At 42.5% G+C, this 27,769-nt stretch overlaps 1 protein-coding gene across 1 annotated transcript; it reads left to right on the plus strand.

Annotated features, from left to right (window-relative positions):
• The first annotated feature begins 24,790 nt into the window (after nt 1–24,790).
• Nucleotides 24,791–27,543, plus strand: LOC122074273. The gene is made up of 5 exons (XM_042639111.1): nt 24,791–24,875; nt 25,017–25,092; nt 25,216–25,305; nt 26,084–26,156; nt 26,853–27,543. Exons 1-5 carry the CDS (start codon nt 24,791–24,793, stop codon nt 27,003–27,005), a joined length of 477 nt encoding a protein of 158 aa, XP_042495045.1. The 3' UTR covers nt 27,006–27,543.
• Nucleotides 27,544–27,769: the final 226 nt, after the last annotated feature.

The following is a 27,769-nucleotide window of genomic DNA, read 5'->3' on the forward strand; positions in this document are numbered from 1 at the left end:
AAAAAATATTTTGGGGGGGGGGTATGATCAGTAGGTATTAAATGTCACGTTCCACATTAAAGCTTTATTTTTATTATTATTATTATTTTTTAATCACTATGAAACAAATTTCATAATTCCAAACTTGTTTGTCCATTCGTTATATGACCATCATATTTACATAGGAACAAATACAGAAAAATATAAATTTTATATGTTTGGCTGCATGATTTCGATGTGTTATTAGTTAAAGATGATAAATCGAAACAAAAAAAATCATAAGACTTAAAGTCCTTCTCTATTTATCATAAAATCATTTTTAAATGATCGATATTAACTATTTAACATCAATTTTAACGCCAAGAAAGTCCAAGACTTGGCTCTTTTTTTCAAAGGACATTGTCCTTTCTAGATAAAATTGATAGATTAGTTAGGTCATATAATTCGTATGCCCTTTAAAAAAACTAGAATATCGTAAGACCTATCCACTGACAAACAAGAAGAACATATTTTTAAGTTATTTATTAAAGGATTGATCTTCATATATTTTCTCTAGTTTCTCAAATAATTAACAAATAAATCAAATAGGTGAGATCATCCAATAAAAAATGAATTTTTAGGTTTATCTATTAAAATTTTCCAAAATAAGGGTAAAATGTAATAGGAAAGGATGAGAAGGGGGTTTTGGGAAACATAAATATACCGCCGTTATGTCAAACAGTAAACGGAGAAAAGTTGCTGTCTTTAAAGCTCCAGAATATTAATCTATATTCGATCCTCATGGAAAGCGTGAAATACGGGAAATTTATAGAATACAGCTCTTATTGTACATCTGAACTGAACACACCTTTCATCTTGACCGTTGGATCTCTGATCAACGGTATATTCCTAATGGGTCTGGGCCCACACTAGCTTAGATTTTAAAAGGTTACCATATATAAAATGTCCAAAAAGTAATAAATACGTGCCGTGGAGGTGGCATTATGAGCTGGTTGACAACGGTCATTAATGATGTGCCAATACTGAGTCGCCGCGTCTATCAGGCTGATGTGGATTTTAAAACGGTCGCCGCGTCTATCCGGCTGACGTGGATTTTAAACGTTCGCGCATCTATCCGGCTGATGTGGATTCTTTAAGGGTCGCCGCGTCCCATGAGGACGCGCTCATCTGATTGGTGAAACTAACCAAACAAGGTTTAAGGCAAGTCAGCTGCTGGCTCACAGCTGGTACATAATTACGTGGCAGATTTCGTTTCGTTCTTATCCGAAACGTTTATTAAGGAAACGTGAGTTTCACCGTCACTGGAGACGACTTGTCATTATCCATTGCTTAAAATTGTTTGTGTGACGTGGGAAGGTGATTTAACAACGGTTGCAAATGGGTGAAATTTAAAAAAATGACCAGGCTGGCGTGTAAATCCCAACCCATGTGTCTAGCACATGATAAGTTTGGAAGCGATAATAATTTGGTAACGGATACATATGATATACGAAAATAATACTTTTTAAAAATTCGGCACAATAAAATGCACATGGAAATGATATTGTACTATTGTTGTCGAAAATCCATATGAGCTGATCCTGCACAAATACAGAAGGTAGAGGCCAGGATGTTTATCCAGGGTTAGTCCTCCGACGCCCAAGTTAGAGATCGATCACACATCTTTTCACAAGGGTAATGGTGAGGGTTTTTCTACATACCTATTTTCCTCCGCTCGGGCCCTCTCTTATAGTCCTTAGGGTTTAGGGTTTCTCTTTCCCTTGGAGGAGTCCTCCTCGGGTTTGCCTCCTTTCCTCTTCGAGTCCTACTCAGAGACGTCTTATCCCCTTCGTGGGGAATGTTCTCTTCACGCGGTTGACGCGGTCAGACTCCTTACAGCCTCTAACAGGTGAGCGACACATGTCTTTTCCTTGGATACCACGTGTTCTTACCCTACTGGGTAATCAATTTGGCTATATCAGTAGCCCCTTACTCTCACCAGGAGGCTCTTCCTGTAAGAGTAACAAAGTTTTTTGTCATTCTTTCTCATTCATGCGTCCCTTTGACCTTATTCCTTCGGTTTTGGCTTTAGTTTTGCTTGCAACCGAGACCTTCGGTCAGGTCAGCTCGGCCTCGGCCCCAGCTCCTAACCGAGGTAAGGACCTTTGGTCAGGTCCACTCGGCCTTGGCCTGAGCTCCCAACCGAGGTTAAGACCTTCGATCAGGTCCGTTCGGCCTTGGCCTGAGCCCCCAACCGAGATAGGGACCTTCGGTCATGTCAGCTCGGCCTCGGCCTGAGCTCCCAATAGAGGTAAAGACCTTCGGTCAGGTTCACTCGGCCTTAGCCTGTGCTCCCAACTGAGGTTAAGACCTTCGAACAGGTCCGCTCGGCCTTGGCCTGAGCTCCCAACCGAGGTTGTGGCCTTCAGTTAGGTTAGCTCGACCTTGGCCTGAGCTCCCAACCGAGGTGAAGACCTTCGATCAGGTCCGCTCGGCCTTGGCCTTAGCTCCCAATCAAGGTTGTGACTTTCGGTCAGGTCCGCTCAGCCTTGGCCTGAGCCCCCAACCGAGGTAGGGACCTTCGATAAGGTCAGCTCAACCTTGGCCTGAGATCTAAACCGAGGTGAAGACCTTCGATCAGGTCCACTCGGCCTTGGCCTGAACTCCCAACTGAGGCAAGGACCTTCAGTCAGGTCTGCTCGGCCTTGGCCTGAGCTCCCAACCGAGGTGGTGACCTTTGGTCAGGTCAGCTCGGCCTTGGCCTTAGCTCCCAACTGAGGTGAAGATCTTCAGTCAGGTCTGCTCAGCCTTAGCTTGAGCTCCCAACTGAGGTTGTGACCTTCGATCAGGTCCGCTCGGCCTTGGCCTGAGCTCCCAATCGAGGTTGTGACATTCGGTCAGGTCAGCTCGGCCTTGGCCTGAGCTTCCAACCTAGGTAAAGACCTTTGGTCAAGTCTGCTCGGCCTTAACCTGAGCTCCCAGCTGAGGTTAAGACCTTCGGTCAAGTCCTCTCAGCCTTGGCCTGAGCTCCCAACCGAGGTGAAGACCTTCGATTAGGTCCGCTCGGCCTTAGCTTGTGTTCCCAACCGAGGTTAAGACCTTCGATCAGGTTCACTCAGTCTCGGCCTGAGCTCCCAACTGAGGTGAAGACCTTCGATCAAATCCTCTCGGCCTTGGGCTGAGCTCCCAACAGAGATTGTGACCTTCGGTCAAGTCCACTCAGCTTGAGCCCCCAATGGAGGTAGGGACCTTCGTCAGGTCAGCTCAGCCTCGGCCTGAGCTCCCAACCGAGGTGAAGACCTTCGATCAGGTCTGCTCAGCCTTGGCCTGAGCTCCCAACCGAGGTAGAGACCTTTGGTCAGGTCTGCTTTGGATCAGATCTCGAGGGGTGGTAATTAGTGATGTGACGGCGCCATTAATGCTCAAGTAGTTGTATCGTTTTTCTTCTATTTATAAAGTGTGGGGGTCCATTTGTGGGTCACTTTTGTTTTTCCCTCGGAGAGCCTTCCTTCGGTCTAGGTGTTCCTTTTCCTTTAGCGCTTTGTCTTCACCAAAAGTAAATACAATGTCTTCTTTGTTCGGGTACAGTCCCTCGTCCTTCGAGAGGACAAAGTCTCACCGTAGGTATCGGAGTCCAGGGGGTCCGAGGGATGTCCTCGGGCTCTTCCCTCAATTTTTCCTTTGCTCGCGACTCATCGTCTGCGGCCTCGCCGTCTGGGACCGAGGGTGGCTCAAACGGTGAGGGATTCAGGGAGAGGGTGCTTGAATCCCGAGCCCAGACCCAGGACCCCCTTGAGGTGGAGGCTCTGCACATCGTTTTCACCATGGATGAGCTGGAGTTGGGGGAGCTAAGGGCCTCCTTCAGTATCTTGGATGCTTTCGAGCTCCAGCTATCGAAACTGATCGATCGAGCCAGCTATCGAAACTCCGAAGATCTGTGCTTATATAAGGAGGCGTTTAAGGCCGAACTTCGGCTTCCCTTCCATCCTTTTTTTTCCCAAGTGTTTCGGCACTACAGGATTTGTCCGACCCAGCTGACGCTGAACGGATGGCGACAGATGCTTAGCTTCGTCATCCGTTTCTCTAGGCGCCAGAGGCCTCTCTCCCTCCCTCTCTTCGTCAACTGCTTCCTTCTTCAGGCTTGTAAGGGGCTTTCGGGCTAGTACTACTTTAGCCCTCGAAAATACCTTCGGATGTTGAACGGTTACCCAATGTCAATCCATGGGTGGAAGGAGAAATTCTTCTTCGTGAGGTCGTCCGAGGGGGTGCCCTTCAGCATCGTCTAGGATATCCCCGATCTGAGGACGGTGAACTATGCCCCTGCCCTTCTTAGGACAGATGCGGAGTCGATGGCGATGGTGAAGCATCAAGACACCTGCCCTCCAGTTGAGTCCTCCGATAGCCTTAAGTCCGATGCCATTTTGTTCATATTCGGGCTTAGCCCGGGTGAGTCTTAGGCCAGCCCAAGTTTATTTGCCTCGAGTACTTGTGTTTCATACTAACTCCCTTCATCTTCATGCAGTACAAATCTCCAGGGCCGAGGCTAGGGCTGCAGCTGCGGAGAGGCAAGTCCAGATAAGGGAGGCCAGAGCGTGGGATGCGCAGTAGCAGCAGAGGCTAAAGAGGAAAGAGAAGAAGAAGGGGCCTCCCTCCTCCGAAGCTCCCCCACAGAAGAAAAGGTCCAGGGCCGAAGGACCCAGTACCGAAGCTGTCCAGGCCCTCGCTACTCTGGGCCATAGCTTGTCTGTCTGAGACTCTTCCCCCGTGGCAGACTTTAAAAGCCCGAGGTCTGGGAATGTTAAGGATGAGGTTGGCTTCATCCCTCTATGGTTGGTTAAAGAAGACGACACTCTGTCCGTCGATCGTGTCGCTCGAGAGCTGGTACTGAAGGGTAGCCTCCCCCGAGATGCCACCGAAGCATAATGACAAGGGACGACGGCCATGATAACTAGTGCCTGCATCTTCATGGCAGGGGTAAGATTCGGTTTTCCAAACCTTGATTTATTATCATTGCAACGTACTGACCATCGGTGTCTTATGCAGGCCCAAAACCAAGTGGGTCAGCTGGCAATTCGGGCCGAAGCCATGGCCCGAGACCTCGAGGCTTCAGAACACTAGAAGTCAGTCCTGGAGAATGAGCGTTCGGTTCTCCTCGAGCAGGTGGAGCCCTTGAAAGCGAACCTTCTTCATACTCGCCAGGAATACAATCAGAAGCTTGCGGAGCTGAAGGCATAGATAACGACAAGGGTTCAAGAGGCCGAGACTCGAGGGGCTGAGAAGTATAAGGCCTCTGAGGGCTTTCGGGAGGAGGTCAAACGCGCCATCACCCCTGGGTTCACAATGGGTGCTACTAGGTCTGAGACTGGGTCCTCGAGCATTACCTAGAGGTCTCTTTCGAGGACAACGTGCTCATCTTCAAAGAGGAGTGTGTTGAGGCAGCCCCAACAGCCACCGAGGTTGCCGATGTCGACGGCGAAGGCTGTAGCTAGGAAGGTGAGGTTTAGCTGCAACGTGAGGTTCCTTTGACTCCTGGTACGATGGCTCTGATGGGGAGACCCTCCACCATGCCGACAACGAGGCTGTGAACCTGATAGACGCCTCCTGAAGCCACCCTGCACCTTACCTCAGCCTTCGGGCTCTCTTTTTTTTTGTGATGTGAGCCTTCGGACCTTTTCATGTAATCTCGGCCTTCGGACCTTTTTAATGAATGAATATTTCCATTTCTTTGGATACCTTTGCCTTTTGCTTTTTTGTATTTTTTTTCTGATAAGGGATCTTTAGCCCGTAGGTAGGTGCAAGAAGGCCAAACCCCTCGGTGGCCCAAGGATTAATACGCCTCTACTCTAGTACGAGGCTTGGTTCTGCTCCATCTGCTTATCCGAGAGGTTTCCCACATCCGAGGGCCATGGACTTGAGGGATCCTAAACAAGTAGAATTCGGTTGGTGCCCCCAACCGAGGTAAGAACCTTCGATTAGGTCCGCTCGGCCTTGGCCTGAGCTCCCAACCGAGGTTGTGACCTTCGGTCAGGTCAGATCGACCTTGGCCTGAGCTCCCAACCGAGGTGAAGACCTTCGTTCAGGTCTGCTCGGCTTTGGCCTGAGCTCCCAACTAAGGTTGTGACCTTCGGTTAGGTCCGCTCGGCCTTGGCCTGAGCTCCCAACCGAGGTTGTGACCTTCGGTCAGGTCAGCTCGACCTTGGCCTGAGCTCCCAACCGAGGTAAAGACCTTCGGTTAGGTCCGCTCGACCTTAGCCTGAGCTCCCAGCCGAGGTTAAGACCTTCGATCAGGTCCGCTCAGCCTTGGCTTGAGCTCCCAACCGAGGTGAGGACCTTCGGTCAGGTCCGCTCGGCCTTGGCCTGAACTCCCAACCGAGGTAAGGACCTTCAGTCAGGTCTGCTTGGCCTTTGCCTGAGCTTCCAACAGAGGTAGGGACCTTCTGTCAGGTCCACTCGGCCTTAGCCTGAGCTCCCAACCATGGTGAGGACCTTCGGTCAGGTCCGCTCAGTCTTGGCCTGAGCTCCCAATCGAGGTGAAGACCTTCGGTCAGGTTCACTCGGCCTTGGCCTGAGCTGCCAACCGAGGTTGTGACCTTCGATCAGGTCCTCTCGGCCTTGGCCTGAGCTCCCAACCGAGGTAGGGACCTTTGACTGTATCCCTTCGTCAAGTTCCCTTCGGCTCTGCCTTGATCAACAACCGTGGTGATGACCGAGGTAAGGACCTTCAGCAAAGCTAAAGCCACCAAACAGGAGAATTCCTATCAATTGCTATAAACCAGCTTACATATTTTTCATAAGTAAAATCATCTGGAGAGCTTAGGGTGAGTAGTTACAACTAGAAAGTGCTTAGGAGCAAAAAATTACAAAATGTGATTGCAAGCTACTTCACTACTGGTAGAATTTTCTTAAGTTCTTCGAGTTCCACGATCGGGGTACCCTCTCTCCCCTCATAGTCTCCAGGTGATAGGAACCCGGTTGTATTACCCTTGAGACTCTGTAAGGACCTTCCCAATTCAGAGCTAGCTTTCCTTGATGCCTCGGGTCTGATATTTTTGTCCTTTTGAGGACGAGGTCACCCATTCTGTACTCGTTCTTTCGAACTTTGGAGTTATAGTGCCTCACAACCCTCTGCTGGTAGGCGGTGATCCTTTCTTGTGAGGTGTCCCTGACTTCGATCAAGAGGTCTAAATTCGCTCGGAGTCCTTTATCATTTTCTTCTTCATTGTAGTACTGAATCTGATGGGTTACGGCCCCTACCTCCACCGAAAGTACAGCTTCGATGTCGTAAGTTAAAATGAAGGGTGTTTCTCCAGTGGCTGACCTCTCAGTTGTGCGGTAAGCCTAGAGGATATTGTACAACTCATCTATCCATAACCCTTTGGCATCATCCAGTCTCTTCTTTATTCCTTGGAGCAGGGTACGGTTGGTTACCTCTGTCAGCCCGTTGGTCGATGGATAACTGACAGATGTTTTTCTATGGTCAATGCCGAGGGCATCACAAAATGAGCCGAAAGTCAGATTGGCGAACTGAGTTCCATTGTCCGTTACCACAACTTGAGGGATTCCAAATCGATAGACTACCGCCCTCTGGAAGAAGTTCCTTACATTCTTTTCGGATATCGTCGCCAGTGCTTCGGCCCCTGCCCATTTCGTGAAGTAGTCTACAGCCACCACTACAAACTTCTTTTGTTTTGTGGCTAGGGGGAATGGGCCTCGGATGTCCATTCCCCACATGGCGAATGGTATCGGGCTTGATAGGGATGAGAGCTCAGTAGAGTGCTGGCTAGGGACGGGGGCGAACATTTGGCACTTTACGCACTTCCTGACTAACGATTCTGCATCCTTCCTCATTTTCGGCCAGAACAGGCCCTGCCTCAGCACTTTATGTGCCAAGGCCTGGGCTCCCAGGTGTTGGCCGCATATCCCTTCAGGCACTTAAGGTACGGCACTGTGAACCCTATTTTGTACAGCGTCTCGTCCTTCAGAAGGAAGCGTGCTGACCTCATTCGTACTTTCTTTGCCTCGTCCCTATTCTTGGGGAGCTTTCCTTCTTTTAGGTATTCGGTTATGGCATCCATCCACCTATGGCCGTATTCGCCTACAGGTAATACCTCTTGGGGTCTTTCGGTACTCGGCTGTGGTAGCACTTCAAAATACACCGATCGTCCAAGGTCTGCAAAGTCAAAGGTGGCCAAATGTGACATTGTGTCTGCACTAGCATTCTCTTCTTGTGGCACCTGCCTTACCTCGAATTCCTTGAAGGTTGTTATTCTTTCTCACACTGTCTTCAAGTACCCATCCTTCCTTTGTTCTTTGGCCTGGTAGTCTTCATTCACCTGTCATACCATGAGCTATGAATCACTATGCACCACCAGCTCCTGTACCATCAAAGCCCATGCCAGATTAATTTAGGCTATTAACACTTCGTACTTTGCTTTGTTGTTGGAGGCATCAAAGTCAAACCGTAGGGCGTACTCGATCTTGAAACCTCTGGGGCTGACCAATATGATCCCTGCGCCGCTTCCTGCACTGTTGGAAGCACCATCCATATACAATGCGTAAGCCTTTTCTCCTCAGTCCTCAAAAGATTCTTAGGGATCGTCAGGGAGTGTCGTCTCGGCTATGAAGTCTGCGAGGGCCTGTGCTTTTATTGCAGTTCTCATTTTGTACTGGATGTCGAATTCTCCCAACTCTAGGGCCCAGTTTACTAGGTGACGGGATATATCCGGCCGCTGCAGTGTCTTCTTCAGGGGCTGGTCTGTGAATACGCATACTGTATGTGATTGAAAATAGGGCCTCAGCTTTCTTACTGTTGTTACCAGGGCGTATGCCACTCTCTCCATCTTTCTGTATCTTGTTTCGGCATCTAGCAGGGTTCGATTGACGTAGTATATTGGTCGTTGTTGCCTTCCTTCTTCCTTCGTCAGTACTACACTTGCAGCTACTGTTGATATAGCAAAGTACAATTACAAGTTATCCCCGGCATTTGGCTTTGTCAGCAGTGGGGGTGCTGCCAGGTACTCCTTCAGTTGTTCAAAGGACTTTTCGCATTCCTCCGTCCATTCGAATTTTTTGGATCCCTTCAAGGCTCTGAAGAAGGGGAGGCATCTGTTAGCCATCCGAGATAGGAATCGCCGTAGGGCAGTGACTCTGCCTGTTAGCTCCTGGACTTGCTTCACATTCTGGGGTGACCTCATATCTCGAATGGCTTGTATTTTTACGGGATTGGCTTCAATTCCACTCTCAGAGACAATAAAGCCGAGGAACTTTCCTGAGGCTACTCCGAAGGCGCACTTTGCTGGGTTCAGCTTCATGCCGTACTGCCTCAGCACCTGGAACGCCTTTTCTAAGTCTTGAATGTGTTGTTCTGCCTTCAGGATTTTTACAAGCATATCATCCACGTATACTTCCATGGTTTTTCCGATCATCCCCTTAAAGATTTTATTCACCAACCTTTGATAGGTGGCCCTTGAGTTTTTTAGCCCGAAGGGCATGATTTCATAGCAGTACAAGCCCCCCTCGGTCACGAAGGATGTCTTCGGGACATCACCCTCAGACATCTTGATCTGATTGTATCCTGAGTACGCATCCATGAAGCTCAGCGCCTTGTATCCTACCGTGGCATCGATGAGGAGGTCTATTTTCGACAGGGGTACCCGTCCTTTGGGTAGGCCTTGTTCAGATCGGTGAAGTCGATGCAGATCCTCTACTTTTCATTTGCCTTCGGGACCATCACCACGTTGGATATCCACTCTGGGTATTGGATCTCGTGGATGAACTAGGCCTGTAGCAACTTCTCTACTTCTTCATCTATTTTTTGCTGCCTTTCGGGGGCGAAGGTCCTCTTCTTTTGTTGCATCGACTTCTTTATTGGGTTGACACTCAGATGATGCTCTATTACCTCTCGGTCAATTCCAGGCATGTCTAAGGCCGACCAGGCGAAGACGTCAGAGTTGTTTCGGAGGAACGAGATGAGTTTTTCTCGTTGTTGTTTTGGCATTGTAGCCCCGACCTGGAATTGGCGAGTGTTATCCCCCTCTTCGGCCTCAACTTGTATCAGATCCTCAGCCGGTTCCCCACTTTGATAACTGGTGTCATCGCACAGATCTTCTATCGTGAGTGCCTCGCCCGCCTTCTCTCTTCCCCATAAGGTAGTGGCGTAGCATCTCCGGGATGCCTCCTGATCGCCTCGACATTCACCGACACCATTCTTGATTAGAAATTTCATCTTGAGATGTGGTGTGGAGACGACAACCTTTAGTAGGTTTAAACCAACTCTTCCTAGTATGGCATTGTATGCCGAAGTAATGTCTACTACCAGGAAGTTGATCATGACTGTTACCTGGCGATCTCTGGTGCCGACTCTTATCGGTAACTCAATCGATCCCTCCACTTTTACTGGGACACCAGAGAATCCCTGCAATGGGTGTTCGACTTTCTTCAGCTTTCCCTCATCCAGGCCCATCTTCTAAAAAGCCTCAAGGAACAGGATATCAGCTGAACTGCCGTTATCCACCAAGATCCTCTTACTCTGCAATCGGCTATGGTCATGGTGACTACCAGGGCGTCGTCATGTGGAGTGTGCACTCCTTCCAGATCGTCATCTGAGAAGGAATTTACCATCCCCGTCTTCGCCTTCTTGTTTGACCATTCTGCCACATGTACGCTTCTAGCATAGGCTTTTGCTTTCCTGGCTGAGACTGAACTTTCTTTAGTAGTTAGGCCTCCACAGATTGTCACTATAACCCTAGTTGGGCTTTTATTCTCGTCCCGGAGGTGACGGTCAGCTTCCTCAGGTGTCCGATCCCTTTGTCGCTCCTGATTGCCTCTGTGGGCTGGCCCTCTTCTTTCATAGCGGCCTCTGCCATCTCTATGACGATTGTCCCTGCGGTCATTACCGTCCTGGGCATCCTCCTTTTCGTGGTCCACAAATCGGCCTAGATATCCTATTCGGATCATTCCTTCTATTTCCCCCTTGAGGTGCTAACAATCTTCGGTGTCGTGGCCGTGGTCCCTGTGGAAGTGGTAATATCTGTCCATATTGCGTCTCTCGGGGTGTCATCCCATCTTCCCTGACCACTTCATGGCTCTGGCATCCGGGAAGTCCTTTATCTGCATCAGTATATCCATTCGTCTCCTATTCAGGGGCACGTATTTCTCGAACTTCCTTGGTGGACTGGGTGCCCGACCACTCTCGGGCTTTCGTCTTTTGCTTTTTTCGGAAGGTTTGTCGTCCCCCCTTGAGATCCTTTTGCTTCTCGTCTTTCTTTCAGCTTCTTCATCGGCTTGAAGGGTTTCTTTCATCTGGATGTACTTATTGCACCGAGCTCTCAACTCGGCTAGGTTCCTCGGTGTATGCTTCGCCAAAGACCTTTTTAGCACCTTATCCTTGATGCTTCCCAGTAGGTCTGTGAACTCTTCTTTGGGGTCCAGACCTTTGATCGTGATCTTCTCTTGTTGGAAGAGTTTCATGTAGTTTCGCAGTGATTCTCCTTCATGTTGCTTGACGTTGGTCAAGTTCAATGTGGTCTTCTGAAGGGGTTGGCTACTGGAGAATCCATTCATGAAGAAGTAACTTAGATCACTGAAGCTGTGGATTGACTTCGTCGGCAGACGGTTGTACCATAGCTTTGCTGCTCCTCTGAACGTCAATGGCAGGGCGTGACACATGATGTTTTTCGAGACTCGATGGAACTGCATAGCAACCTTGAAGCCTTCCAGATGATTGACGGGGTCCCCAGACCCATCGTAGGTGTCATACTTTGGCAGGTGAAAGTCGATCGGGAGTGGATCCCTCATGACCTCATCAGCTAGAGCCGTGTCATTAGTGAGGTCTGGCCCACGAGCTCCCGTCTGATTTTCTGCCACCTTCTTGATCTCATCTTTCAGGTCCAGGATCATCTGCTTCAACCTTGAGTCCTCATGTCTCTGTTCGTCTCCTTGGCGTGGTTCCCCATGTCGGTCTCCGATGGCAAACCGCGTCCTTCCCCTGGGTGTGGGACTTTCCCTCATTGCTTGGTTTTGAAGATTATGACCATACCTTATTGATCTTGTACTGCTCCGGTCCTCGTCTCGAGCTCTCTCGGGCTAGATATGGGGCCCTTGCTGTGCTCCACTGGTCTTCTGAGAGACAGCTTTGGAGACCTCCTTCATTGACTCGGCCATTCGGTCATATTTCTCCTGGAGGGCTTCGAACTGCTTCCTTGTCACATATTTCTGCGCTCCAGGAGGGGGTGGAGGATTACTATCTCCGCGCATCGAATATCCGACCGAAAGCTGGTACCTCGCGGAACCTTCCTGATCATCGTTTCCCCTTGCTCCTCTGATTTTCATCTAGGGAGGGAGCCCTCCTGAAGGTTCCTCCTCCCCCATGTTTATATTCGACGCTGCTCTAGTGTTCCTACGATTGTAGGTTCTCCCCACCATTACTGTCATTTTCCACAGACGGTGCCAATCTGCTGCTGCCGAAAATTCGTATGAGCTGATCCTGCACAAATACAGAAGGCAGAGGCCCGGATGTTTATCCGGGGTTAGTCCTCCGACGCCCAAGTTAGAGATCGGCCGCACAGCTTTTCACAAGGGTAATGGTGAGGGTTTTTTTGCATACCCTTTTTTCTCCGCTCGGGCCCTCTCTTAGTCCTTAGGGTTTAGGGTTTCTCTTTCCCTTGGAGGAGTCCTCCTCGGGTCTGCCTCCTTTCCTCTTCGAGTCCTATTCGGAGACGTCTTATCCCCTTCGTGGGGAATGTTCTCTTCACGCGGTTGACACGGTTAGATTCCTTGCAGCCTCTAACAGGTGAGCGACACGTGTCCTTTCCTTGGATACCACGTGTTCTTACCCTACTGGGCAATCAATTTGGTTGTATCAGGTACATATTTAATAGGATTGTTATTTAAAAATTCGAGAACAAAAATACGAGTTTATTTTGGTATTAAGAATGAACTAAAATTGGTTGTTTATAACTAAATTTTAATATCCTATGTTCTCATGAAAACCTAAATCTAATCTATCTTTCCAATTGGAGATCATTTTTTTTAATCTAATATTTATGATTAGAAAGTGGTTGATAGGTCACCTATGAACATTGGTTATGTGAGATATGATTAAACTTATGGGAAAATGATAAGCATGCTAGCGAATTGCCTAGAAATTGGGTGTATTAGTGAATGTAAACCGTTGGATTAGATAGATTACATTAATACCGTTTGTACAAATTGTCTTACATAACCTACCCAGACCCGCTCCACATTTACTCTTCTTCTCTCTCGCTATCTCCGGCTTCCCCTCTCTCTTCCACAAATTCCGTCTCCCCCAATGTCCCTATCTTTGATTTTTCTCCCCTAAACACTCTCTCTCTCTCTCTTCCCTTCTCCTCTAAACACACACGATTTCTGAGGGTGAACTATCCAATTGACTCAAAAGGACAAAAATTAGGGGCGATTTTATCTTGCACTATGAATTAATAATTGAAAACATAAATTTTACCTCTGTTCGGATGGAAAGAAAAAGATGAAAAACATAGTCAATCTCAATATGAACTTATCATCATAAATAAAACTGAAAGTGTAAACCAACGAACTGAGCATCAGGGATAGAGGCGAATGGGATGGAGGAGGGGGCTGAGGGGAGGAGAAGCTGAGAGAGAGAGAGGTGTTGCAGCGTCACAGCTCAACGGTAGGGAATTTTGGTTGACGAAGAATAGTAAAGAAGGGTTGGGATACTGCAATTGACCATTAAAGAGGGGTTTATTAGGGTTCCTTATATCTGAAATCAGATTTTATAAAAGGTTGTGGGTGTGTTTTGGATCTAAAATCAGTTTATAAAAGGTGGGTTTCCCAGGTAGTTTTCCTGCATTGGTCGTTGCATTAAGAATCGTTGGGTATCAACTATCAATGCGTATTCATTGGAAATTTAAAGGCGGGCCGTGAAAGTGTAAACCAACGAACGGGGCATCAGGGATAGAGGCGAAGGGGATGGAGGAGGGAAAAACCCAGTCTGCTCAATAAGGAAAACAAAAAAAACTTCGTCACGTTTCCAACATTTTCGATAATAAAATTCCAGTAGTTTCTCAAATAAATCTAACAGACATTTGGAAATGAATCCGAAATCCCATACGCAACAGTGAAAAATTCCATATATCTGGTGGAGATGATCGAGTTGAGATGAACAATTCTGTTTGGTTCGTACGTCATTGTTGGAGATGGAAGCTCTGGACAGTTGGATATGGTGGCTTATGACATGAAATCTAAAATCGAGGGCGGGTTGGGAGATCCACTGTAAGGCAAGGAGAAGAAGAGAGGCGAAAAGGAGATGTAGCCATTTGTAGGTTGGACAAGGTAGTCAGGGTTTCAGGTCAAGCAACGTCACCGGTCACCGGTCATTGATCAGTTGCAAAGGGTAGCGGGACGAGGGGAGAGAAAATGTGTAGCAACAATGGATTGAAAGTTTGTATATTTTCTCTCCATCCAACGGTTTAATTCAAATTGATCAAATCCTACGATCAAAATCTTGCTAGCATTCCTAATTCTTAGGTAACCCGCTAGCACGCCCAACCCTCTCCCCTTAAGTTATATAGTAGAAAGTTTCTAATAACTTCAATATATTATTGCACTTTCACATTTTATTTTTCTTTCCATTGTGATCATATTGACCTCATGTAAATGATATTGTTCTCCACAACTCCATTTGGTGTGATGTCGAAGACTCCTCCACAATGGATTGCAAATCTTTTAAAAAATTATAAGTACTTATATAAAAATTTTAAAATTCTTTTGGGACATGTTTATTTCGATAGAAAATATTTTATATGAGTCATGAATTATCTTCAAAAACAAAAAAAGTTCTACACGATTAGAAATTCAAAATGGCTTGATCATATTTAATATATGGGAGAGGGATAGGTATGCCGTCGATATCAAGTATGCTAGCTGATAGTATCAATAGGAACACATGATGGAGTATCATTCAGGAAGGATATGAGGGTCATTTCAAAAAAAGAGGAGAGAGAGATAGACACAATGGGTACTAGCATACTTGATATCGGCAGCATACCCAACCTTTTCCCTTAATATATATATTTTTCTTGTAAAATAACTTCCAATTTAATTATTTTTTATTTTTAAAATTGATGATACATTCATTGATGGCACACTTAACAAGCACCTATTGAGGATCCTATCCGCATCATATGATTGGAATCTTTTCCTTTGCAACCTATAAAAATATCCGTCCTTGTCATGTACAATGAAGAAAAGAAAAAAAAAATTGATAAAATACATTATAAATCTCAGAGTAAGGGTTCTCTGACTTATTTCTATCCTTTTTTACACGTTTTGAATCAACTGGATTTGATTGGCTAAGATGACCTTATCTCATTTTCAACCATTGGTATTAAACGACCCATTACACCTTTGACATCTGTTAATGTGACATTATATACACTAATGCCATCATGACACATGGAACCAGGGTCTGAACTCCGAACCAGATGAGGTGAGGCCCGATTGCTACACCCAAACCACTAGACCAATATCAAAAATCAGGAAAGATGGACCCTGAGTAGTCCGCAGATCGATTGTCCCCAGATCATCAAATCTTTCGGCTTCCACATGCCCAAGCCACTCGTTGGTGTAACCGAGTGACCGTACTACTCAAGGGTGTTTGGGAGGCCTCAAGCTAAAGATCGATAAGAAATCCATGACTCGGGCTACTGGAGAACATCCGGGCACAATCACCGAGCCACCGAACCACCCACAAGCACAACCAAGTGACTGAACCACTCACAGGCGTAACTGAGCAACCAAGATGCTACTGAGATGCTTAGGGGGCGTTTGGTTCGAATTATCCATCGGACCAGATTCCAGGGATTCTGGATTCTAGATCTAACTCATATGAATGAGTTTCTTTGGAATAATTTCAACTCGGTAAAAAAACTGTTTGGTTACCCTGATTCTGTCACTTGATTCTAAGTGAAAAACTGTTTGGTTACCCTGATTCTGTCACTTGATTCTGAGTGAAAACTGTTTGGTTACCCTGATTCTGGCCATTGATTCTGAGTGTAAAACTGTTTGGTTACCTTTGAGTCTTTAAACCCATGTTCTGTTGGAAAAAAAAATCTCAAAAACAAAACCAAAAACTAAAATTTGTTCCACACATGTACTTTATTTTTAATTTTTTTCCTTTTCTTTTTTATGGTAATATGTGAAAAAAAAAAGAGTGGAACTCGTGAACTATTAAGTCTAATAGTGTAGTGCAGTAATTTATTTTTTTTATTTTTTATTTTTAATTTCTTTTTGTAAATTGAAGAGGACAAAAAGAAGAACATTACAAGGCATGATTGTATTGTAGTTCATGTAATCGAAATAGGTATCGTGTATCATATAATTTAGATATGAAAATTGCCCAAACCAGCGGATGATTTGGTTTATGGAGATAGATATGCTTCAAAGTGGGTAGAAACAATAGTCTCCAATGACTTATACAAGTAATATAGGTCCTTAGGACCAAATGAGAGAAGAAGTATGTAAATGTAAAATATAGTATTGAGTTCATCCAGGTACTAGTAAATGCTAATTAAGTCTTTCTATCAAACAACAAAAAAAAATGGATAATGAACTCAATATCATTACAATGGCTTCGGACTTTTCTTTCCAAAAAATTCCAAAAAAGTTCATCCTACATTTTTGTTTAAATCAAGCTTCTTGACTACGTCAAAAACATCTCTCAACATCCTCATATGACCCTCAGATTCTTTTATTGCTCCGTTCAAGTATCCTTTGATATAGTCTGATGAATGGGAAGGAGATGATGAAGTTGATGTTTCTGAGCATAGGGACCTAGGTGGAGTCTGGTAAGTATCACAACTTGGGCTTGAACTTGATATCCATTCGAACATTCCACAACCTTTGTTTTCAACCTATAAAGCAAATATAATCATCTTATAAGAATACAAGGAAATAAACATTCAAATCTTAAACATCTGAAAAAAAATAAAATTAAATTAAACAAAAAATTTAAGAAATTCATACCGTAGTTGATTGTGGACAGCACCAAAAATATCGACCATAATTTGCACTTGTTTTCACAGTTCTGACCTTACACTGACCGTTCCCACACTCACACATCTTAAGATGATCAACCCACATGAAGAAGGGGCAATTCATTGAACATTTAAAAAATTTCCTTCCAACATGTGACCCTGACTTAGAAGTGAAAACTGAGCAACCTTTCCCACAGTAATCACACTTTGCAATAGCACAAGCGGACATATTCGATGTCATCTGTAAGTTAACACAAACATTTTCAATAGAGGAAATATGCATAGAAAATACTATTAAGTACGCCCCCCATCTGAGTGTGATGGACAAAAAATAGGAGACTTCAATGGCACAAATTTTATACCTCTTAAACAGGAATTGAAACTGATATACAATGGTGGGAAAGGAAATAAATAAAAGAAAAAAAATGTGATCAATATTCACCTCATCTGTGTTCTTCAATTGTTGCATGCACCTGTCTCCATCACTTATCATGAAGAAGGTTATAAGAACAAAGAGTGTTAAATACATGCCATTTCTGCTCTCTCTCACCAATTTTCTCAATGGAGTAATCTGGGTCACCTATGCGCTCCCTATTTATACCATACCAAAGAACCCAAAATATTATGACAAATAAGAATGATGTTGTCCATATTTAAACCTTGAAATCATTCAGAGAGAAACATAGAAAGAACCATTGTCTTAATATTTCTTAAGACTACATGCCACCATTGTCACAGACTTAACATAAACCAAAAGTTACATCAACCAAACAGATGCATTTTCTATTCAATAAAACCATTGTTGTAGAATGTCCAAACACTTCCTTTTATCACCTCAATTCTTCTCAATCTCTGGCAAGTACATCTCAAGCAGATTTCGCCTATCTTCTACTCTTGTTTCCAAGAAGATAATGGCAGAATTCCTCTTGGCCATGAAATATTCCTTGGCCTTAAACTTTTGTTAAAAATTGAGGTCTGGAATGGCATCAACAGCATCTATAATTGCTCTCCCAAATTCAGACTGAGATTCACTCATTACCATCTTCTCGATTGAGTTAGCAATCGATTTCAATGGACTTACCACCTTTTCAGCTGCACCCTTCTTCCTCTTTTCTCTACCACTATTGACGGACCCACGAGGTCTTCCTCGAGAACGGCTGGTACTACCAATGGGAGTGGAAGGAACACTTTCTTCTTTAATAGGTTCATAGTCAACACCATTATTGTTCCCTATTCCTTCAACCTGAGTACCTGTCATGTCCATCATAACTTCAGTGGCAGCTTCAGAGGGGACTGTTGAATCATTCCCAGTTGCCATCTCTTTCCTTAGCAAAGCTCCAACTTCAAGGTGAATTTGGAGCACACTATGTTCCTTCCAATACTTTTGTTCTTTTTTTTAGCAATATAAAGGACAATGTCAATGTGCTTATGTTGTAAGTAAGAAAAAAAAACACAATTATATAGAAATTATAATTTAAAAAATCCCATTATACCCTATAATCATTCCAGAAGTGTTGAGGAGCATCAAATCTCATATCAGATGCATTCCAACCCAATCCACTTTGCTTCTGTAGGTCACTCAATGCTCTAAGCCTTTGCTTCCAAATCCGAAAGTGGTTTCTCACTTGTTTACAGTCGTAACTAGTAAATAATTTCTCTTTCAGTTGGTTGGCAATTTCAATGAACTGCTCCTTTTTCAATCCATTATCTCCACTCTTACCACTCTTGTACTACTTCAATATACACTCCAACATGTAATGGGAAACAGCACTAGGCCATGAAGCAATGTCCCGTGACCTACTATTAGAATTTTCTGTTGGTTCCATCACATCAAAACTAACAAAATACACCATATACAATGTGAGTATATTTCATTAATACCAAGTAATCAATAACACTTACTAATTGGGAAATTCATAAACCTAATATTGCAATTTAGATAATAGTCCACATACATGCATCCCATAACACAAAAATTTAAACCAAGCAATAATAACAATTACTAATTGAGAAATCCATAAACCTAGCATTGCAATTCAGTTAATAGTCCACATACATGCATCCCACAACACAAAAATTTAAACCAAGCAATAATAACAATTACTAATTAGGAAATCCATAAACCTAATATTGCAATTTAGATAATAGTCCACATACATGCATCCCACAACACAAAAATTTAAACCAAGCAATAATAACAATTACTAATTGAGAAATCCATAAACCTAGCATTGCAATTTAGTTAATAGTCCACATACATGCATCCCACAACACAAAAATTTGCTTCCAAGTATGTTTATGTTATATAGTCATCCCAAACCATGCAAATTTTAGAACCCCCGCTTTTTTAAGTTATACAGTCATTCCAAACCATACAAAAAAAAATTAAGTTTGTCCACATCAGAATTACATTCCAAATAGAAGTTAATCAATAACAAATATTCTAGTTCATAAATACTCAATCTGAGTTGGACAAATCGTCTGCAACCCAATCAGCCCACATCTGGTCAGCAATTTGTTCTCAAAATAAATCCCAATCACCATTCTCTAGCACATGATCCTCGCCATCAGAACTATCATCTTCAACATCATCATTTACTTGGTGAGGGGTGGATTGGGTACTAGTACTATCTTCTTCAACCTCTTCATCCTCTTCATCAAACCATCGTTCTTCTTCTTTAACATTATTCTGTGTAAGAATGTGGTTGTGCAATAGCACACATGCCAACACAATTCTTGTTTGTGTTTTGAAAGGATATTATGGTTAGTTTTTCAGGATCTTGAATCTTGACTTCAGGAGGCCAAATGAACGTTCAATCACATTTCTTAATTGTGAATGTCTTAGGTTAAACAATTCATTTTTATCACTTGGTGACTGATCAATATTTCTCCACTCTTTCAGATGGTATCGAACGTTTCGATATGGCCGTAAGAACCCCGCTTGGTTAACATACCCAGCATCAACGAGATAATATTTACCTCGTGGCAGCACCAATTTTCCGTCACCGTCTCTGTTCAATGCATTGTCTAAGATTCAAGCATCTGATGCTGATCCTTCCCAACCAAAAAGAATGTAAGTATATTTCATGTCAAAGTCACAGGCAGCAAGAATATTTTGGGAAATATCACCCTTCCTATCACGGAACCTCGGATGGTCGCTTAGATGCACCCACGCAGGGATATGGGATCCATCTATGGCTCCGATGCAGTCCTTGAAATAAGGGTAAAATCTTCCTTCATTACTTGTTATTCGATGATGCACTGCGACACTTGGAGGTTTCAATAGTATTGGGTACAATTTAATGATTGCTCCCAATACAAGGTTAAAGTACCTACTTACAGTCTCACCAAAATGTCCAAACTTGTGTGCAATGACGCGATTTTTAACATTGTGTCCTACTGTCTTTAGAAACATAACTAGTTGTTCATTCACTTGCACATATCTGCTATCCCTCAATAGACCCTTCTCCCTAATCAAATGACTTAAACTGAAAAAAGCCCTCTTGCTTAACCTTATTTGTTCTTGACATGTTTTATCAGTGTGACCGATAATTCTCTCTGTTTCAATAATACCGCGTAGGGGTTCACAATGGTATGGGGTTTCTTCAAATATTTTTTTATATACTGGTCTACTACTATAACAACAACAGTCGCCACAAAGATTATGATTTTCCTTTGCCTCTTGTAGCTGTCATCAAACTCCATTGTAAAAGTAAATCTACATTCAAATTAAAGAAATAATAAATTGATGCTATATAGAAGATTCAGTTACAAATCGATGCATTACAAGACTTAAGTTATAAGCACCAATTCTACATAGTGTAGTACATGGTACTATTGGCACACAATCAAAATATCAACAGAGAACAACGAATCATTCCATCAAGTTCAATCAATATGACAACCAAGTTGTCATTGGAAAAAAAAAATGGAGTGTTGTCTTCTTTTTTTTGGGGGGGGGGGGAGGGGGGGTTGTTGGGGGAGCATCCACCAGCACCTCCTTCAATAGGTCATTTTCACATGGGGTGGAAAGAGAGATTGGTGTAGGCTGAGCCCCACAGAGAACATCACCCAAAAAAATAAATAACATTGGGAGGTTGGAAACTTGAAGGATGTCTGGATGCACACCATAAACAAGCATTTGTGATGTCAAGGAGAACAACCCCGAGACTGCAAATACTACCAGGCAGTAGTTGCAGGGTCAGCAGCAATACCAGCCATGGTTCCTTCAACTGGAATGGTGTCAAGGGCTAAAAAACCAGGATTATATACACATAGAGGTAGGTAAATATATCCCTAAGTTTAACAAAACAAGCAATAACCATATAGGACATATTGCAGACCACCATACCATCCACAAGTGTGAGAATAGCAGTGAGGCCAAATAACTAGATCACATAATCAAGACTCCACACAAGGGCCATTATTAATCAACTCTACCACATGGGACAAAATAGTAGTAGCAGTACCATAGGTGAGAACAACAGCAGCAGCCTAATAAAGACTGCAAACCATGAAACCATCATGCGCAAGATTAAAAAAAAAAAAAATGTGGGGGGCAATATCCCATTGCAGAACATCCTTGTTTTATATTGAATCTACAAGGACGTTATATAGGACACTATAGTAGAACCAGATACAATGATGGTTGCACACCACAACGAAATACCCTGAAAATGACTCTCAGAACAGCATAGAGATTTGCACACATGAATCATTATTTTTTCAAATAATTGACTAAATGCCCAATTACACAATTACACTATGAAGTACATAACTATAATGGAAATGTAGCCATAACCCTAAACTCTAAAAATCAACTCAACTCACAATAGGAACACTCCTATCATCAGTAACCTTCAACACTCGTTACATACCCAACAAATATAAAATAATAAATACAACATGAAGAGAAGGAAAAAAGGAAAAATAGAGTGATCATCTCCCCAAGATTTGGCCTCAATTTGACCTTGGCAGCAATAGCAAGTTTCTAGCAGATTTCAGGAGAAGTAGATTGGATTTTTTCTATTTCATTCCCGTGAAGATACCTAGAACCAATCCAAAAACAGATAAACCTTGCTGTACTACTATTGAAGATCAACCCCTATATACCACCAACTTAAATTCAATTTCAACACTTTCAGACCCAAGGAGACCAACTACATTCAATATCAGAACTGTCCATACCCATGAACAGTTTACAATTCAACACCCAAAAAAAGCTCAAAAATTCCTAGCTTTTGATGCCACCAAGGGTTGTTAATGGAACTTATCATTAACAAAAGCAGAATTTGACATAGCTTGATCTAATCCAATCAAATAAGCAATCAAATGTAAGAGAATCTAACTAGTAAAAAAATCAAAGTTGGATATACCTCAATCCAATCTGATAATGATGCAAGCTTGATTAGCTATATTTAAAATCAAACTCTATAAATAAAAAATTTCGAACTAAAATTACAGGAACTTCTCCCATAAGACTTAGATGTATATGCTTCTTTCATGTATAATTAGAAAGTTTGCATTGGTTTCCAACGGTTTAAGTTATCCTTTTTATAGTTCTATCATTCATACATGATAATCACAGAAACCAAAACAGATTTAAAACTTACTCTAGTCAAGCCAAAGCTGGTGGTTTGTTCACAACCATAAATCCACTCCATCGGTAAGTTCCATGTAGCCTTCCAAAACATTATTATTACACACCAATCATATACACCACATTATATCAGTGGGCAGAAGGCCATATCTTATAGTTTAGCCTACATATCCAACTAACTCTGATCAGGTTTTTAATGCCTTTGGCATCACCAGAGCCACTAAGAGGGACCAAAAAGAAGTTAGCTACGTCAGAAACCTGGAAATTGACACAATCAAGCATACTAAGGCCATTAACAACCTAGGGATTTAAGAGGAAGTTCCTTGCTGGTGTTGAATTCCAATCATAAAAGCTCAAACCATTGGATATTCTACAAAATCCCTTGTTTCTACAAAGGACCATTTCAACCCTGATTCCCGACCCTTAGTAAAAGAAAGAAAAAAAAAAATGAAAAGATGATCATAAACCAAATCATCTAGTGTATCTAAAAGAAAATTAAAATAAAAAAATATATTCACCCAAGAAAATAAAAAAACAACAAGGATTTTTCTTTCACATTCACAATAATTAGTAAAAGGAAAATATGATCATAAACTAAATCGTCTCAATCATTAGCAAAAAGGAAAATATGATCATAAACCAAACCTTCTCAATCATTAGCAAAATGGAAAATATGATCATAAACCAAACCCTCTCAATCATTAGCAAAAAGGAAAATATGATCATAAACCAAAGCTTCTCAATCATTAGCAAAATGGAAAATATGAGCATAAACCAAACCTTCTCAATCATTAGCAAAATGGAAAATATGATCATAAACCAAACCGTCTATGTTACATAATGAAAAAAAAAAGGTAAGGTTTTGCTTTCACAGGGACATATAGAGTTCCATGGCGTTTTAACTAGCACCTTTAAGCGAAGTTCCAAAACCCAGACCGATTAAGAAGCAATTCAAACAAAAAGCAATAAGATGCCCAGGAACAGAACAAGAAAACCAAAACATTCTCTGCTCCTATTGAAAACCCACCCTTTTTTCCTTCCATCATACAAACCTGACCCCGCTCAAGCTCACATATCAAAACAGAGACAACTACAAACCAAAGTAACAGAGATTACCAAAGCAAACATTATAGTTTTACAGAGAAGCAGAGAAGAAAAAGAGATCAAAACCTAGTCAGAATTCCATACATTCCAAAGGAAGTTACAGAATAACAGAAATTTCTTTACAGAAAGAAAGAAAGAAGAAGAAGAAGAAGAAGAAGAAGAAGAAGAAGAAGAGGAAGAAGAAGAAAATCTAAAAAAATGGAAACCGAATTTCCATAATATTAAGAACACGCATACGAAGAAGAAAAAATCACATAAGAATCTAAATCTCACCTTAAATCAAGCTTCGATTTTGCAGATTCAAACCTCAGAGTCGATCGTCTTATTTGGAAAGAGGGTAAACCCTAGATATGAAGTTTACAACCTGAAAAATAGAAACCGAACTTCAATAATCTTAATAAAACACAAATGTAGGCCAAGAATACAAAGAAGAGGGGAAATCTCACCTTCAATCAACTCGGTTTTAGGCAATCTTCTTAGATGCGAGCATCTATCATGGACAGAGGGTAAACATGAGAAACCCTAAACACAAAAAAAGAAGAAGAAAAAGAGAAGGAAGAAAGAAGAAAAATAAGAAGAAGAAGAAGAAGAAGAAGAAGAAGACGAAGACAAAGACGAAGAGGAAGAGGAAGAAGAATCCTCGAGCTGAAGAAGATGAAGACGAGTAAGAAGAGGAAGCAGAGGAAGAAGAAGAAGAAGAAGAAGAAGAAGAAGAAGAAGAGGACGATGGGATTTCTCGCCTCTGTCGCTCTGTTTCAGGGAAAACCTCGATCGAGCTTCACCGTGAGAATCGCAGGACTCCGAAATTTTTGCTTCAGAATGAATCCATGTTTTTTATAGCAACCCAATAAACCGTGACTCGATCCTGGATTAACCTCCGAAATTTTTGCTTCAGAATGAATCCATGTTTTTTATAGCAACCCAATAAACTGTGACTCGATCCTGGATTAACCTATTGAGGTTAATCCGAATGAGTCATGGATTTTAGTTGAAATCCCTGATTCTACTAGCCACCACGACTCCGAATCGGCTTTTCACAAAAATGAGTCAAACGGTTTAAATTTAATGGGAAACTGATTCCCTGGAATCTGGTCCGATGGATAATTCGAACCAAACGCCCCCTTATGTACGTGTGGTTAAAGCTAGTGCTGGCATGAATCCTGAGCTCTCATGTACCGATGGTAGTGTATTTTTCATTAGCTTTAGTGTTCATCAATGCATTGATTTCTGTTACGCATGAATAAATTAATTTAGGACCTCAGGTCTGATTAGTTTGTGACCATTATTCTAAATAATAATAGCTTGTGTTCTGTGTGCAATAGCCAGTGGTAAAGCAGCAGGGTTTGGCCTACTGAAAGATGGGTGCATGTTTGGAACATCAACTGGTCTCTCACGAATGTAAATTCTCATCAGCATTATGATTGCTCCTCTCACGCAGTTAAAAGAGTTTCATGGAATTAAGCTGTGTGGTTTGTTTACCAAAATTTGATGATACTTCTTATTTCTTTTGGGCATAATCAGGCTTCTCTGCTCTCCAACATGCCCTGTTCTTGAGGGTTTTGGCAAGAAGCTATCATTTGAAATAGCTGTTGGGTTAATGGCCGTGTTTGGGTAAGTTTCTTGAGCTTTTTGTTCTGCTGATGATTAGATTGGATTAAATTACTACATCAGCTTCATGATTTGACATTGTCGGACTTGTGATTGACATCCATTGCACATTTCCAACTTTTCCCTTGAAGGCTACGTCTGCTTGCAAGTACATAGAAATGGAGGAATTAAAATTAATTTAAAACTGAAATGGATACTTTTGTAATCATAAATGTCTTGCTCAAAACCTTACCCTGCTAATTAAACTTTTCAATTGGAACTTTACATTTCTATTCAAATCCATGGAATTTGGTTGCTGTGAGGTTTAATTTCTGGATTTGGAATGTTATTGGATTGGTTACACAATCACTACTGATTATGGTTATAAATATTTCCATTTTAGTTTTATTTTTAATTTTGGTTGCCTTCCCTCCCATTCACTTCAGTCCCTCCCCAACAAAAAGTAAAAAATAAAAAACCTGAAGCGTGTCCAACATTTCTGATCGTGGGAATGGGTCAGAAGGTTGTGGAGGTACTTCTCCATAGTATTAGTGATAAAAAAACCTGCTTTTCCTCCAATTGTTATCAGCATTATTCTGAAAACTTCATCAAGCACTGGCAGTTCTGCCAACTTTAGTAGGGCAAGTGCCGCATCTACCTTGTGGGTAGGCTCCACCTTATCTCACTTGTCACTTTTCTGTCTCCTAAGTTCAAAGGATTCTTCCTGTGCCATTTCAAGCCCACATTTTGGGAATTTTAATTTTTGATCCAAGAGTTCACATTTCTGCTGCTGAAAATGCAGGTGGAAAAGTAAATACATTGTGTGCAATAATCTTGAGATGGAGCCTCAAATTTGTCTTGGTGCCAATGCAAAGGTTCATCTATCTAACCCACAGTTTTTATTAGTGACACCAGCCTCCAACAAGATTCAAGTGGAACCGCCTGTTTTGCTAAGCATATGAATACATCTGTCCTAGGGGAGAGGAGTAACCTTATTTGGGATGGGTTTCCACCATGCCATGACCCAAGCTCCTTGCCACATCTCCCAGAACACTCTCAGAAAATGCCATGGATCTCTGAGAAACTCCATCGGATCCTCTGAAACATCAAGATCTGCAACTTGAACTTCAAGACCATGAAACCTGAAAATATGCAACCTTAGAACCACGAAACTCTAAACCTTAATGATTGAATGTCAAACCATGAACCTTAAGCCATGAATTTTGAACCCCTGAAACATGAAACGATGTAGAACAATGAAATCTGAAACCCAGAATCTCTTCAAACTTGATTGAACCCCAGATGTGAACAGGAACTGTCAAGAAACTCATTATGAGATGGGCTATCAAATTTGACACTCGGACTATTTTTCTATCATCCATCTTTGTAATTAGTCAGATTCCCGAATCATCAGTCAACACTCGACATGGCTTCCGGGTCTTGGTTTGATGGGACACTTTTTTTTATGTGAAATGGCTGATACCCCAACATTGGCAATCCATGAATTGGAAAGTTATCCTGTTGCTAACCCTAGGATTGCAATATAAACCTTGCTTTCCTATTGAAAGTAATATCCAGTCATATCAGTTTGCTTTGGTATTTGGGTGAATGCTGTCTCTGCTTCCACGGTAATCCTTGTTGTAAATGCAATCATGAACTCGGAGTCTCTCAGCAGCACGAAACAAAAAATCATGGTGGAAAAACTCCTTCAGAGATTTCAGTAATGCCAAGTAAGTCGGTCCACTGCAAATTATTTCCCTCTCAGCTCCTCGCATAATTCCTCTGAGAGTTCCATGGCGTTGTATCGCTGGTGTCCTTATGGCTTTTGAGTTTGTATAGGCTGGTTTGGTCTCCTTGGTATCGCATCCTTGATATTTCTGGCAATAGTGCATTTGCTGTTGATCAAGGTAATTTTCTCCATTCTTAACATTTTTTTTTTCTTTTTTACCATTTATGGATTGGTCATTAGGCTGCATTTGGTTGTCTAGTTTCTAAACAAAACTGGTGCGGAAATTCTCATTTTAAAACCATACGGAAGGGGGTCTATTAGTGTGGTAAGTTTCAGCCCAAGCTGATTTGTTCATGGGTGGCATAACCTATCCAAATTGTTGGGTTTGCAGATACCATCCTGTCTTCACGTGGCTCAAGACGATGGCTGTCAAAGTTGAACTCTTCAACTGACCATTAAGTGGAGATTTTATTAATTTTTAAGTCTCGTTTTAATGGCTTTGTTCTAAAAATTTTTCGTGTAAATAATATTTTATATTAAAAATTTCCCTTCATAGAGTTTTTTTTTTTTTTTTTTTTCTATGTTTCTCTTATTGAAAAATCTTATTTTATAGGAAAATTTTCCTTTTCCATAGAAAAAGATGGAGCTTACATGCATAAGTTGATCAGGCCAAAGCTAGACATCAAAAAATGATCAGTGTCTTGAAGTGTCCAAAAAGTTTGAGCTCCAACTGCATTGTTGTTGGTGCGGCAAATTGTA

The sequence above is a fragment of the Macadamia integrifolia genome, chromosome 3 (assembly GCF_013358625.1).
Source record: "Macadamia integrifolia cultivar HAES 741 chromosome 3, SCU_Mint_v3, whole genome shotgun sequence".
In the NCBI taxonomy this organism is placed as follows: domain Eukaryota; kingdom Viridiplantae; phylum Streptophyta; class Magnoliopsida; order Proteales; family Proteaceae; genus Macadamia; species Macadamia integrifolia.

Excerpts from the sequence above, each read along its gene's own strand:
- LOC122074273 (XM_042639111.1), top strand. The coding sequence starts at position 24,791 with ATGGATAATTCGAACCAAACGCCCCCTTATGTACGTGTGGTTAAAGCT. Across the intron at positions 24,876-25,016 it reads TGAGCTCTCATGTACCGATG|CCAGTGGTAAAGCAGCAGGG; the intron begins GTAGTGTATTTT and ends TGTGTGCAATAG. Across the intron at positions 25,093-25,215 it reads TCAACTGGTCTCTCACGAAT|GCTTCTCTGCTCTCCAACAT; the intron begins GTAAATTCTCAT and ends GGGCATAATCAG.